The sequence below is a fragment of the Chiloscyllium plagiosum genome, unplaced genomic scaffold (assembly GCF_037043375.1).
Source record: "Chiloscyllium plagiosum isolate Xiang-an unplaced genomic scaffold, Cpla_swu_hap1 HiC_scaffold_3, whole genome shotgun sequence".
Classification (NCBI taxonomy): domain Eukaryota; kingdom Metazoa; phylum Chordata; class Chondrichthyes; order Orectolobiformes; family Hemiscylliidae; genus Chiloscyllium; species Chiloscyllium plagiosum.
Genome location: NW_028270141.1, coordinates 69990813 through 70006968, shown reverse-complemented (window position 1 = coordinate 70006968; position 16156 = coordinate 69990813). Strand labels below are relative to the sequence as shown.

The 16156-nt window shown below is 40.2% G+C and overlaps 1 protein-coding gene across 2 annotated transcripts in view; it reads left to right on the top strand.

The window, feature by feature from the left end:
- Positions 1–16156, top strand: part of LOC122539873 (venom phosphodiesterase 1-like) — a 118217-nt gene that overhangs the window by 55836 nt on the left and 46225 nt on the right. For both annotated transcript variants that reach the window (XM_087980188.1, XM_087980184.1), the window contains exons 10-15: positions 3527–3592; positions 4820–4892; positions 7771–7879; positions 8915–9046; positions 9582–9613; positions 12782–12912. In XM_087980188.1, the coding sequence (XP_087836314.1) occupies positions 3527–3592; positions 4820–4892; positions 7771–7879; positions 8915–9046; positions 9582–9613; positions 12782–12912 (543 nt within the window). The remainder of the gene's footprint in view (positions 1–3526; positions 3593–4819; positions 4893–7770; positions 7880–8914; positions 9047–9581; positions 9614–12781; positions 12913–16156) is intronic.

Here is a 16156-nt window from a genome sequence, read left to right as displayed (position 1 = left end):
ATCTTACCTTGGGATCATTTGAAGACGTATTACTTTCTGTTGCAAACTAATAGCCTAATGTTGGCCCCGAACAGTGTGTGCCTGTGAATGAAATGTTTGGACATGATAGTCAGCTGTAAGAAATGTTAGTTTCACAAGACCATGATAACCATTCCAGTGTTTTATCTTATGGGATAAATATATGGGTAAGTCATCCTGCTGGATGTAAACTCACATCAATATTAAAAGACATTGGAACATTAGGAAGATATCCTTTCATCCAGAGGGTGATGGGAGTCTGAAAATTGGGCGTAATCCTGCTGGGGCATCAGGATCTTACCTGCATCTTCCAGATTCCATTAATTTTTTGCCAAAAGGCAATGACAAGGCCACTGGCGGGTTTTCCCCTGGAATCAAGATCCTTGGAGGCCATCAGGTGGCTGGCCTACTGTGCTCCCAGCTTGTGGCTGATGTAAGAAGGAGATCCTTGCAGTCCCAGGATTTTGGATGACCCTGGACCCTCCATGTTAGGCAGTGGAGGAGTTGTTTCTTGAATTTGGAATAATGTGGAGACAGGGGCATGTGAGGTTGGAATCAAGGGCATAGTGTTGGCTTCCAGCAGACAGTCACTTGCTCAATGACTAACGCCTCAATCAGGCATTAGTTGTCTCTGATTGAGGAACCCCTACATCCTGATGTGACAAGTTTGATCTGCCATGCACACTGTACAGGAACAGGCTCATTCGCAGCAAGATTTTTCCCAGTGTTGGTCGGTGAGGTGCTTAAGGTGTCTTTAATTGATCACTTAGGAGCCTCAATTAGTGGCAACTGGGAAAGTAAACCATGGGCTTTCTGATCCCGAACGTAATTCTAGTGGCGGCAAGGAGATGGCTGAGTTTGGGTGCCCTTCTTACTGTAAAATTATCATCTCTGAGGGGGGGAGATTCCACTCTCATTGTCTGAAAGGGTGGCAGTGACTGAAGCTCTCAGTATGTTTCCAAAATACTTGGATATACACATGAAATGCAAGAACCTACAGGTCTACTGACCAGCATCTGGAATTGGGATTAGGCTCTACAACAATTTTCCTACCACAATGATCAGAAGGCCTCCTCCTGGGCCATAGATTTTCTAGGTTTTCATGTTTGTAATCAGAAATCTTCAAGTATTTTCAGAAGTCAAGAAAACACAGTGTGCATAGGTAAATATTGGACCATGAATGAATTTAGAGAATGGAACCTCTGGGTAAGATTTTGTGTTCCCAGTGTCATCAGGTAGGGAGTACGTAAAGTTCTCCTTCTGGTTTGCCAGTGCTTTCCAATCAGTTCTCAGCCTGTCCAGTTTTACATGGCGTGGGCGCAGCCATGGATCCACTTGCCTTTGCCCTAATTGAAGCCTTTACTTGGCCAATTATCCAGGATGATTGGCTGAATTTTGGGTGGATGCTGGGTCCCTAACATTAAGCCCATAAAGTGGTTTCATGCTCATCTATTTTTTTTCTCACTGGCACAACCACCCAAACAGTGCAATACTAATTCCCTGCCTCTGCTTTTGTCATCCTATTAAGTATGACAATCAAGTTCTTCAGAGCCCCAATGATGTCAGTCTCCAAAAACTAAAACAAGAAGATGCCCTCTGCTTACAATGAATCATTAAGAAAAGAGGCCCAGAGCCAATAAGGCCATCACAGTGAGGGGACAGCCCTCTACAGAGGGAGTGATAATTGCAGTCTTTCATCCTGGCAACCCAGTCATTGGGCATGAAGTCTCTGGCCCTAATGGCTCACAAGCTGTTCATGTGAGACCTTCTCAACTGAGCTGGTGTCATCTGCATACAGCAACAAGCCATCCAGTGGTGGGAAAACACCGCTGTTGTCACAAAACGGCTCCTTTGTAACACATTAATTGCACCAATTGACTGCCTGCCTCTGTGAAGCTCATGTTCCCTATCCGGCACTGGCCAAATCCTCTAGAGCTGTCCTAAAGTCATTCCCCTTTTATTCACAAGCATTCAACCCCATTTCCCAGGGGCACTGAAAAGTTATCCCAATCTTTAATTCAGCATTCTGTTAGATATCTCATAAGTGGGACTCGGTAACATAGTGATAATATCCCTAGATTGGTATTTCAGAGCCCAGGTTTGTGATATGGAAATGCCAATATCAATCCCATAATGGTAGCTGGTGGAATTTAAATTCAAGTCGTAAACGTGGAATATAAAGCTAGTCTCTATAAATGATGACCATAACAGGTGCCCTCGGCTGTTGTAAAAGCTATGTGGTTCACGAATATCCTTCCTTCTGAAATGGTCTGACAAGTCACTTAATTCAAGGACAATTATAACTCACACATTCTATGAAAGAATTAAAACCAAATTTCATAATGCCCCACTGCATGAAAGGACAAAAAAAAGCAATCTTTCTGTGGAATGATCTGTATGAAAATCAAGTAGGCATTGTCACCATGTAATGAATATGATGAAACCTAGCTACTGAGATTTATCACTTGATGCCAAGTAGCAGTAGCATTACTACCTACACAGCATAGTGAATGCTGAGAGATTTACCACTTTCTCCTCCCTCTAATACTAGTTTAGGCAGGTTACAATCTTTGTGGTAAATGGGGTGGAGGTTGGGAGATGTTGATAAAGTTGCAAGTTTTCTCAGCTTTAAGAATGTATTTGGAAGTAAAAGCATTCCATGTTTCTCTTATTTTAGTTTGTAACCAAGATATTACAACATGTCACCACTGTTAGCCAGGAATAGATTTTTACTCTCGCTCTTCAACTGACAGTGGTCACCCAAACATATTAACTAAATATATATTGAAATATTGGTACATGCAGGGCACATGTGGAAAATATGTACTTTTTAAAAACGGATGGAAAATTTCTAGTTGTTCTGGTAAACTACTGCAGGCTGTCTAAAACATATTCCACACAATTCAATTCAGTCATAAGCCTCAAAATGAGTTTAAATAGTTAATAGATAAGGGAGTTAAGGGTTGTATAGGGATAACCAGAAAAGTGAAATTGAGGCCACAACCAGATCAGTAATGATTCTATTGAACGTAAGACCAAGCTTAAAGAGCTGAATGGCCAACTGCTGATTTTAAGTCCCATGATCCTTCATGCCATGCAGTAAAACATATCTGTACAAAATGCTTTTGTCTACGATTTGAACAAATAGCTGATTACTTCAAACAGCTTGAAATCTTCAATAAAATAACAGACAATGGAATTTTATTTAAACATCAGTTAATATTTTAGTTACCTCATTGGCTTTTGATCCAGATTAACAGAATTTTTATGAAATATTAGTACGTGTATGAAGTTAAATGATTTAATGGTCAAATAATGTGTTTTGTCTGATTTATATTGCCACATCTGTTACAAATCTAGAGGTTTGTTTCTTCTACTTAGTTATGTTAAAAAGACCTAATTGATAATTGTAGCCAATCCATCAAAAATAACCAATGTAATCAATTTTTTAGCTTGAGTGCCTTTACTATCTCTCACTATTTTCTGCAATTGTTAATATATTTTTCAGATCAATTCCATTTGAAGAAAGGGTATTTACTCTCTTGAAATGGCTCAGTTTACCTGAGTCAGAGAGGTAATTATTTTTGGTTATTATCATACTAACTGCTTATTAGTAATCAGCCTGTTTGCATGATTTAAATAAAACATCTGTTCATCTGCCGTCTGTTTTCGTGAGCAATTTCATTAAGCAGATTTATCAGCTTCACAGTTGGTCTTGATGTCCCATCTCCTGGTTTCTATGTGCAATTGCTTGGCACTTATTAATTAGATTAGATTTAGATTTAGATTACTTACAGTGTGGAAACAGGCCCTTCGGCCCAACAAGTCCACACCAACCTGCCGAAGTGCAACCCACCCAGACCCATTCTCCTACATTTACCCCTGCCCCTAACACTACGGGCAATTTAGCAAAACCAATTCACCTAACCTGCATATTTTTGGACTGTGGGAGGAAACCGGAGCACCTGGAGGAAACCCACAGACATGGGGAGAATGTGCAAACTCGACACAGTCGCCTGAGGCGGGAATTGAACTCCTAGTCACAAGTCATTAGCCTTTATTCCTTGTCCTCCAAAGTTTCTCTACACAAAAGCTGTTGATTTTTGTGTCCTGCCTTATGGTCTCCGCATTCTTTTATAACCATTATACTTGGCACACTGGTCTTCTGTTCAGATTTCCCTCCTGGCCCTGATGCACTTTGATGTACCTGTTACCTCTTCAACCCAGATTCTAGCTTTCCTAATCCTTCCTTGTCTCCAGTCCCAAGTTTCCTCACAGTTCCTTGGTTCCTCAGGCTCTAAACCCCTATGTATGTCTGCGTTATTGAGGAACTGTTTCACTGCTGCAGCCAAATACTATTTTGTGTCTCCTACTTGCCTTAATATCTCCATAGGAGTGGAAAGGAAGAAGAAAGAAATCAAATGGAAGGGAGAAACAGAGGAACAGTGGGAGAATACAGAAGGGTTGGGGAAAGTCAGAAACGTGTGAGAAAACCAATTGAAGAATGGGAAATATATAGAGGAGAAGGAGGACCAAAAGAGGAAAGTAATAGAGAACTGGAAATTTAAGAGTTGTGCACAAGTGAGAAAGTGAACTCCCTGACAGAGATAGACAGAAAGAAGCAGAGAATATGAGTCAAATGATGGAGGGGATAGTTGGAGGAAGAAACACAATTTGAGTTTGTGTGATCAATGGTCATTCGTAGTCAGTCAGGTTTACAAAAATAACCCTTCCAATTAGAAATGTATGTTTGCTGAAAATCTCACCATTGCTATACTAAGTGTTTGATTTTGTCAATCAGGCCACACTTTTATACCCTGTACCTTGAAGAACCAGATGGTGCTGGACATTCATTTGGACCTGTTAGTAGTGGAGTAAGTTAATTATTTGTATTCTAATTAAGTTTTTAATATAGTTAATTTACATTGATTTTTCTTGGATACATATTTAGCCTGTACACACATTAGTATATTAGAGTATTCAATTTGCCTCAATTGTTACCTTGCATAAAAAAATTGAAGGGTTTGATTTATGCCTTTTGTCCATTACAAAATGATATGTTTTAACATGTCATTTATGGTGCTGATTCCCTGGTTCTTGACTTGTCAGACTCTTCATGCAATGGTGCTCTTACATTGGTATTGTTTTTCCTTGTCCGTACATCTTTGTCTCAGTAAATATTACATTTATGAATTTTGTCCTGCGCGAGATTCTGTAAGAACACTAATATTAGTCCCATCCTCTATCACTTAGAGTCATAGAGCCATACATATGTACAGCACAGAAACAGACCCTTCGGTCCAACTCGTCCATGCTGACCAGATAGCCTAACTTAAGCTAGTCCCATTTGCCAGCACTTGGCCCATAAGCCTCTAAACCCTCCCTATTCATATACCCAAACCAGATGCCTTTTAAATGTTGCAATTGTACCAGCTTCCACCACTCCCTCTGGCAGCTCATTCCATACATGCACCATGCTCTGTTTCTCTGTGACGAGATTAGTGCTGCAACCCAGTCAGTAGCTTTAGCCAACATCATTAGCTTCCTGCAGGTACAGGGTGTTATAGATTGTACGCAAATAATGTTGAGAGCGACATATGTGGCTGATGCTATCAACAGAAAAGGGTTCAATTTCACCAATTTACAAATCATCTCTGATCATTAGCACCACATCTTTTTGGGTGGCACAATGGCCCAGTGGCCAGCACCGCTGCCACACAGCACCAGCGACTTAGACCCAACCTCAGCCTCAGGTGACCACCCATGTGGAGCTCATCCTCACCCTCGCATCCGCATGCCCCCACCTTGGGCGCTTTGGTTCCCCCCCCACAGTCCAAAGACATGCACGCCAGACGAACCAGCCATGCCAAACGGCCCGTAGTGTTAGGGATGTGCAGTTAGATGCACCAGCCAGGGGAAATGTAAAGCAATAGGTTAGGGGAATGGGCCCGGGTTTGTCAGCTAAAGGTGAAGTATTTTAATGTACTACAACCCCTTGGATGTTAATTCAATTTGCCTAATTCCCTTAAGTACTTTATTCTATCATCCCCTATATCCCATTTTTCTGGTGTGTCTTTTGCATGCATATATTGGTTTCCCTGTTCCGAGTGTGCAATGTGTCTGTTGTGATCCTTGTAAATTTTTTCTATTACCTTTAAAAGGCATTCATATTTGTAATTCAAAAATACTTCCCAAGTAACAATTTTGACTAAAATAAAAGCAAATACTGTGAATGTTGAAAATCTGAAAGAAAAACAGAATGTGGTAGAGAAACTAAGCAGATCTGGCAGTATCTGTGGAGAGAGGAATGGTATATGTTAACTATTAACAACTTTGCCTGCTTTTTTGGTATATTCTTTATATTTGTTTACTTTTTACTTCAAGTCAATCTCAGCCTGTATCTTATCACCTTCAGGTGATGTTTTCTATGTTGGGATGCATTTTCTACAAGGAGAATGGATTAAGAGTGTACAACATGTTTGCTACCATTGTACAAGGTGTTGGTGACAACACATCTGTGGTACTGTGCAAAGGTCATATCTCCTTATTTAAGAAGTTATATAATTGCATAAGTAGTTCAGGGAAGGTTGACTAGCCTAATTCCTGCAGTGGGATGGGTTGTCTTCTGAGGAAAGGTTTGGGCCTTTATCCATTAAAGTTTTGAAAATAAAAGAGATGTGATCTTGTTGAAACAACTAAAATCCTGAGGGGACTTGATAGTTGAATGCTGAAATAATGTTATTGTTGTGGTGTTTCTAGAATGAGGGGGCAAATTTAAAAATAAGATGAAACAACATTTTTCTCTTAAAGAGTAGTTGTTCTGTGAAACTCATTTCCCCAGAGGCTAGTGGAAGAGAAATATTTTTAAAGCTGAGTAGGGTAGATGCTTGCTTGTTATGGTGAATCCTATACAGATAAAGGGACAAACATTGGAAATGTGTCAAACTCCTATCTATTTACATTTAGCTTTAGTGCTGTGAATTACCAAAGTAGTATCACATATGTCAAACAGTAATCTAAATTTATAATTTTGTATCAATAATTAAAGTCTCTGAAAACAGAGTTTATTCTTTATTAGGAAAGTCATCTTCTAAAACAAGAAACTTAAAAGAACACAAGGGCAACATGGTGGCTCAGTGCTTAGCATTGCTGATTCATGGCACAAGGGACCCGGATTCGATTCCATCCTTGGGTGACTGTGTGTGTGTGAAGTGCTCCAGTTTCTTGCCACAACCCAAAGATGTGCAGGTTAGGTGAATTGGCCATGCTAAACTGCCTCGTAGTGTTCATGGATGTGCAGGCCACGTGGATCAGTCATGTGAAATACACGGTTACAAGGATAGGTTTGGGGTGACTGTGGGTGGGATGCTCTTCAGAGGGTTGGTATGGACTCAGGTGGCTGAATGGCCTGTTTCTACACTGTAGGGATTCAATAATTCTAATTCATTTTCTGTACTGTCCTGAATTTCTGACAATATTAAATCTGAGTATCTCATAGAAGTATAGATAGGTTTTGTTAGAGACAGAAGCAATTCAACCTAATGTATCTGTGCTGGCTGAATGAACTAGTTGTCCATTCTGATCCCAATTACAAGCTCCTAGACTTTAGCCTTGCAAGTATAGTTTTTTAAGTGCAGATCCAGATAGGACTGTGTTCTGTAAGTTTTTGGATTGAATTGCCAAGATACAATTGGTATTCAAATAGTTGTAACCTGTCTTGATTATTGGTTCATGTCTCTTGTTATTTTGCAGGTGATTGAAGCATTACAGTCAGTTGATCAGATAATAGGAATGCTGATGGATGGACTCAAACAGAAAAACCTACACAAATGTGTTAACCTCATTATTGTGGCTGATCATGGTATATCTTCTTAATGTTGTTTGTCAAGATACACTCAAAGCACAAAATGTTAAAAGAACACAAGCTTGAAAAGAATTCAACATAGTAGCAATCATGTAAATTTTCTACATTTCATCACTTAGGCACATTTACCTGATTGCTCCTGCAAGTGGTATGAGCCATACTAGATGTACCATTGACACAGCACAGCAAAATAAATACAGTCATGTCCACTTGACTGAAAAGCTGATAATAAAATAAAACAATAGAATCTCAGCTGACCAGATGATGTCCTGAAAGATGTCTTCAGTGTGGGCATTCATCATCATATTCAGCTCTTTTCTAAGAACTCAAAGTCTGCTTGTCTCATCTTGATGGTCTTTCAAATTTTTGCATAGTGCCATAAAATGCAGCATATTTTAAAGTGGGTCCAGTAGAGAAACCCCATCAGATGCAGACAGTATAATGGTCTGGAGAATAGTGGGCCACATAGGATTTTGTGTTCATATTGGTTTGAAAATACTGTTGGGCTTGCATATCCCCTGAGCTGTGCTCTTGTACAAAGCTCTGTGCTAAATATGCAACATTATAAATGTATATTTGCATAGAGCTGGAACTGTTCTTACATGACGAATACCATTTGACTTTAGGAATTATTCAAATTCCCTGCTGGTAAATGATTACACATTCTCACTTCCAGGAGTCTGTGTATTATAAAAGAAGGACGCAGTTTCTCTATTGTCGTTCCCATGTTTGACAAATGAATTCTATGCATATCCAGCCATTTTGAGGGTTGTCCAAAATGACTGAGAACATTGAACTCATGAAAGGATCTGCTATAGCTGATTCTTTGATTAAACATAATTACTAGTGATTAACCATAAACTATACTGATATTAACAAAAATGGTCTCAATGGGAATTTAAATTAAAGAAGGTCCAATATTTACATTCTGTACTAAATACAAATGCTATTTTGAAGGGCTTAATGCATTGTCAAAACTTGAATGGTGTTACTTATCTTACAGTTATTTTCCTGAATTCCTTTCTCTTCCAGGAATGGAAAAGACTTTCTGTGACCAAGTTGAATATATGACTAAATATTTTAAAACAGTGGATGATATATATGTATACAGTGGTCCAGCTGCTCGCATTCGAGCGAAAAATGTTCCCAAGGACTATTTGACATGCAAGTACCATTAATGTAAAATACAAAAGGATCTGTTACAAATCATTGTTTGATGTACAATATAAACATTAATGTAAATACCATTCGAGTGAGATGGATAGATCATTTAAAATTACAATTTCAAATACTCAACATTGCCCATAGTGTTCAGGGATGTGTAGATTAGGTGCATTAGACACATATAAATATAGGATAATAGGGTAGGGGAACGGGTTTGGGTGGGTTACTCTTTGGAGGGTCGGTGTGAACTTGTTGGGCCAAAGGGTTTGACATTGAGGATCCCAGCAGTGGATATCCTACCAACGAAAAAAGTACTGGCCATTGAGAGGCCATCAGCTACTCATCATTGACAGTGCCAGTGAAAGCAGTGACTGCTTATGGGTCTGCACCCATCAGAGGCTCTGAAATGCTGTGGGACCATTGCTGAGTGAGGGCATGGTGGATGTTACAAGGGAGAGGAGGCTGTAAGGACTCTATGATTCTATGATAACCAAGTTTCTGTGGAAATGACTACTTTGGTTTCTTTCTTTTTCAGTTGATTCAGAAGGAGTTGTTAAAAATCTTTCCGTAAGTAACATAGTAGAAAATAATTTTCAATTGCTGTGAAGTTTTGCCTTGTCCCCTCCTTACCATAACTGTGATCTCCTCATCTATGAACCATACCCTGCTGATGCCACACATTTAATCTCAGTGAGAAGGTGATTAGATAAGTGCTTGAAAACCTGGTTATAAAATAATACAGTGCAGTGTGGGGGAGTGACATTGAGTAGGTTCCTCCAATTAAGGAGCTAGTATCAACATAGCCACTGTCTTGTTTTGTGCTGTAGTTTTATGCCATTAACAACAAGAGTACAAGGCTATTCAGGAAGTCTCAAACAGTCAGTGTTTGATTTTGTACTATGTGAAAAATTGGATTATTATCTGGTGTTTCAAATGGTACACAATTTCCTTCCCTTTTCTTGTTGGGCAGGAAATGTTTTGAACTGATTTCTAAATCATCCAATTTAAGGAGTCATGTAGAACATGTCCTAAAAATCTGGACATTTGGTAGTTCAATATGGTTTGGGAATACACAGTTGATTGCATTGGGTTAGGTTTTTGGAAGAATTTGGCTATCGAGAATCAAGCAAGTTATTGACTTTGCAAACCAATCTCCATGAGGAGGCTCCTGCCTGCAGTATTATCCCTCTGGGGAATTTTGAACAGGATGGAATCAAAGCAAAAACCTCTGGAGGCAATCCTGAAGTGGATAAGTGGGTGGACGGATGCCGACACTGCAGAATGACCCCCCTCTGAGCCTGTTTTTTTGAAACATTGGCCTTAATAATAGGTGTCAGGTCCCAAGAACCTAATCATTTGCTCCATGCTCACCCACATGCTCTTCTCCTTCTTCATAACTCCTCTATGCCTTCCTTTCCTTGTCCCCTCCAGTCCCTTTCATATCCATATGCCAGTTGTATGTCTGTGTTTGTTCTTTACCTATTGTCCCAATCTTCACAAGACATGGAGTCATTAAGCCATTAAGAAGTCTGGCAAAGTTTTGAAATTATCCTGAAACTGACACAATAAACAGAGACTTTTAAAAGATAACATGGAAAATAACTTCATGCAACATCTTGATCAGCCACAGCCTTTCATATTAGCAATGTCAAAAGCTTTTCGTTCATGATTTCAGACACCTTGGTCTTATATAAATAAACACAGGCAGTGAAAATCTATTTGTAGAAATAATACATTATTGCAAATAATTTGCTTTATGAAATGGCACGCTACAAATTAATTGTCACTAAATTTGGGGCCACTTGGGACAGGTTGACCTGGGTTTTCAACAGGTCATGATGGCTGGTAGCCCTATAAAGCTAGTAGGTAAGCCACAATTCCAGACTTCCTGACCATGATCCTGAGCTTTCTAATTTTCACCAGGATTTTTTTAAGGTGCCACCTTTTAAGAATGCAAAATGAGGCTTGGCTGAAAGGCCAGATGTCCATTAGACTTCTGAAACATTGAAACATTTGTAATTGACAGCTCTTGACTCTTTGATCTCTGCTGAATAAATGACTGTCTTGTTCCAGTTCTTTTTTAACATCTTGCGGTGAGGTGCGAGTGACTGCCCTTGGCAAGAGAGCTACATTTGACAGATTATGATAATAAGGAGTTTTACCAGAATTAACAGGCCCAATGGGAATTGGGGTGGAAAAATCTCCAATTGTTACAGTCATGCCTAGAACAAAAGAAAATGGTTGCGGTTGTTGGTCAGTCATTTCTCCCCCAGGGCATCATCACAAGACTTCCTTAGAGTAATGCCCTAGACCCACCTATCTTCAGCTGCGTCATCAATCTCTCTGTCATAAAGTCAGAAATGGGCACAATATTCAGCACCATTTGTGGATTTTCAGATACTAAAGTAGTCCATCTCCAAATGCAACAAGCTCTGGATAATATCCAGCCTTGTGCTTACAAATAGCAAGTTGCATTTGTGCTACACAAGTGCCAGGAAATGACTATTCTAACAAGAGAGAATCTAACCATTGGTCTTTGACATTCAATGGCAATACATTTCCAAATCTTCCACTATCAATATCTTAAGGATTACCATTAATCAAAAACTGAAATGGACTCACCACATAAGTACTGTGGCTATCAAGACAGACTAGGAAGAAGAGGCTAGAAATCCTGCAGCAATGAACTCATCTTCTGTCTCTCTAAATCTCCAATGCATAAATCAGGACTATGATGGATTACACCCCGCTTGCCTGGATGAGTGCAGCTCCATCAACAATCACGAAACTTGACACCATTCAGGACAAAGCAACCCATTTGAATGGCACCATATCCAGAAACATTCACTCCCACCACCACCAATGTACTGTAGCAGCAATGTATACCATCTACAAATGCATGCAAGGTTCCAAACTCACAGCCACTACCACCTAGAAGAACAAACACAGATACATGAGAACACCTGCAAGTTCCCCTTCAAGCCACTCACAATCCACACTTAGAAACATACTGTTCCTTCAGTGTCGCTGGGTCAAATTTTGGAATTCCCTCACCAATGGCATTGTGAGTCTAACTACATCAAATTGAAGGTCGCTGTTCAAGAAGGCATTTCACCATTACCTTTGCAAGGGCAAGTAGGAATGGACAAGAAATACTGGTCCAGTCAATTATTCCCACATCCTATCAATGAATAAAAAGAAACAAAAACACATCCTATTCCCACCATAATATTTTTTTTAAACATTATACAGCGACCAATGAACATGGCCATGCCAGAGCTTGTCACAAGAGAAATTAGGCTGTTTCAGGGGTGGGTTTAAGGTATGATGGGCATGGATGTAGCAACTGGAGAGGTGGACATGAGGTGTGTGAGTGATAGAGGTCCTTACCTTTTTCATTATAATGGAACAGAATATAGCATCTCTAAATTGAGACATTAAACAGCCTGTCTCATACTTGGCAACTCCTATAGCTACTTCCAAACTGTTTCCTAAGTCTACTGCCCCAACTGCAGCCTGCACTGAACCCCCAAAATGAAGATCACATTTATGGCATTTTTTTTGAGGCATACAAACTAAGAGTTTTTCAGACTTCCTGTACCCACCGTGATGGTGATGATCCAGGCCATTGATTTCAAGTGTCAAGCTTCACAAGTATTGTTAATAAAGATAAATATTTTATTGGTAAATGCCTGTAATTCTTCTTATATTTCTTTTGTGTTATTAAAATTTTAGTGTCAATATCAGAACCAACATTTCATACCTTATATGGCCTATGACTTGCCAAAACGCTTCCACTTTGCCAACAACATTAGAATAGACAAGGAGGTCCATCTGTACTTGGACAAACAGTGGCTGGCTGGACGGTATGTCATGTTTTTTGCTTCATAATCTACTCTCTTTGTTATATTTACATGCCATTTTGCTTTGTCTGCAGACCTCCATTTCTATCTGAGCTTCACTGTTCAGTTTGATAATATACAAAATAAAGTGTGATACAATTTCACTTCCTATCTTCCAACTATACCCATAAGGATTCTGTCTGAATGCAATCTAACTGTGCATTCTAATGCTGTTATAGAATTCCTCCAGCACAGTGGCTCAGTGGTTAGCTGTGCTGCCTCATAGCGCCAGGGAACCGAGTTCAATTCCAACCTTGATCTTGTGTGGAGTTTGCACATTCTCCTCATATCTGCATGGGTTCCCTCTGAGTTTCCTCTGGGTACTCCAGTTTCCTCCCACAGTCCAAATATGTGTGGGTTAGTGGTATTGGCCTTGCAAAATTGCCCATAGTGTCCAGGGATGTGTGGGTTAATAGATTAGCCGTGTGAAATGCAGGGTTACAGGTCTTAGGGTAGGGAGTCTGGGTGGGATGCTCTTCATAGAGTCGGTGTTGGCTTGTTGAACCAAATGGTCTGTTTCCATATTGTAAGGATTCTGTGACTGATACTGCTACTCTACCCCACATTGAACTCTTTTATATTCTATTTTCTTTCATTACATTTTGGTGAGTAAGTTCTGATGGGTATTTCCCAAACTATTATTTTGTAAGACTTTATTTATGCAAGGGTGGGGTCTTGTTTGTTTTTTTCTAAAGTTTTCTAAAGTTTTAAACTTTAAAAGATTCATTAAAAAAGTAATTGTTAAGGGGGCAGAGATGGCAGTCAGTGGACTGGTATGCTGCTTCTGTCAGATGTGGGAGATCAGGGAGCAGTCAAGTGTCCTAGTGACTATGTCTGCAGGATGTCCACATGGCTCAGTTAGAGTGGCAGTTGGAAACACTGAGGAGCATACAGAAGGCAAAGAATGTGATTGATAGTCGTGTTAAAGCATGCAGGTTCAGTCAGGTAGATGGGTGACTGGCTGGAGAGGGAGGCATGTAGTGCAGGTGTCTCCTGTGACTATCCCCCTTCTCAAACAATAATTACCATTTTGAGTACTGTTGGGCGGGAGGATAGCTTATCAGGGGAAGATAGCAGCAGTAGCCAGGTCTCTGGCACCACAACAAGCTCCGCTGTAAATCGGGGCAGGGCAAATTTGAAGCAAGCAGTTGTGATCAGAGAGTGAGTCAAGGGCACAGACACCTGAGACTCCAGGATGTTGTGTTGCCTCCATGGTGCCAAGGTCAAGGATGTCTTGGAATGGTTGCGGCAATTTCTCAAAGGGGAGAGTGAACAGCTGGAGGATGTTGTTGTATACATTAGCACCAAAGCCACAAGTAGAACAACAGATGAGGTCCTGCAGAGTGAGTACAGAGAGTTAAGCCAGAGGTTAAATAGCAGGACTTCAAGGGTAGTAATCTCTGGATTATTCCTGGTGCCATGTGCTAATGAGAATATGAATAGGATAGTGCAGATGAATGTGTGGCTGAGGAGTTGGGGTGGAGGAAGGGTTCAGAAGTTTGGATCATTGGGATCTCTTCTGGGGCAGAAGTGACCAACATGAGAGGAATGAGAATGAGTTGAACTGGAGGCGGATCAATATCTTGGCAGCAACTCAGGAGGGTTTAAATTAGTCTGGCAGGGGAATGGGATTCTAAACAGTAGAGAGACAAGACAGTAGGTTGAGGCTGGTACTGAAGTTAAAGAGAACACATTAAATAGACAAGGCAGGTAAGAGCATGGCAGGGAACTAGGGAAGACTAATGAATTAAACTGTATTTATTTTAATGCAAGAGTTATTTTTGATTAGGGAAAACATCACAGCAGTATTTGAAGGGATATTCCTGAGGGATTGTCCAGTGAAGCTGTATGGATGTAATTGAGAAATGAGAAGGGGGTGATCACTTTGATGCAATTGTACCATAGGCCCCCTATAGTCAGTGAGACATTGAGGAGCAAATATGTCTGGAGATCTCAGCTGGAAGAATAGTAGGGTTGTAATAATAGGGGATTTTAACTTTTCAAACATAGATTGCAAATGCCATAGTATTAAGGACTTGATAAGGAGGAATTTGTTAAGAGTGCTCAAGAAAACTTTCTCAATTAATATGTAGATGGCCCAACTAGAGAAAGGGCAAAACTCGACTTTCTCTTGGGAAATTAGGCAGGGCAAGTGACTGAGTGTTAGTGGGATGACCAATGAGTATAATTCTATTTGTTTAAAAAGGTTGTGAAGAAGGAGAGGTCTGGTCTAGAAGTTAAAGTTCTAAATTGGATCAGGACAATTTTGATTGTATTAGATAGGAACTTTAAAATGTTGATTGGGGGAGCTGTTCTTTTCCACTTCTGGCAAGTGGGAAACTTTCAAAAGTGAGATAATGAAAGTTCAGGCCTTGCATATTCCTGTTAATGTGAAGGGCAAGGTTAGCAGGAGTAGGGAACACTGAATGACTAGAAGGTAGATGAAGGCAAAGGGGAAGATGTTGCCTACATGGACTTTAGCAAGGACTTTCACAAGTTTCCGCATGGTAGACTGGTTAGTAAGGTTAGATCACATGGGATCCAGGGAGAACTAGCCAATTGAGGGTGGTGGTCGTGGCTTTTTGTTCAGACTGGATACTTGTGATCAGCGGTGTGCCGCCAGGATCAGTGCTGGGTCCACTGTTATTTGTCATTTATATAAATTATTTGAATGACAATATAGAGAATTTACTATGGTTAGTAAGTTTGCAGATGCCACCAAAACTGTTGGTATAGTGGACAGTGAAAAAAGTTATCTAAGAGTACAACAGGATCTTGATCAATTGGGCCAGTAGGCTGAGAAATTGTAGATAGAGTTTAATTCAGATAAATATGAGGTTTGTATTTTGGCAAGACTTATACAGTTAATAGTGGGGCCTGAGGAATGAGATTAGATTCCCTACAGTCCAACAAGTCCACACCAACCTCTGAAGAGTAACCCACCCAAACCCATTCTCCTACCCTATATTTACCTCTGAATAGTGCACCTAACACTATGGGCAATTTAGCATGGCCAATTTACCTAACCTGCACATCTTTGGATTGTGGGAAGAAACCTGAGCACACCCACACAGACACAGGGAGAATGTGCAGACTCCACACTGACAGTCACCCAAGGTGGGAATTGAACCCGGGTCCCTGGCTCTGTGAGCCACCATGCCACCCCTAATGTTAGCAAACAGGGAGACTAAGTTGTGCAGATACATAG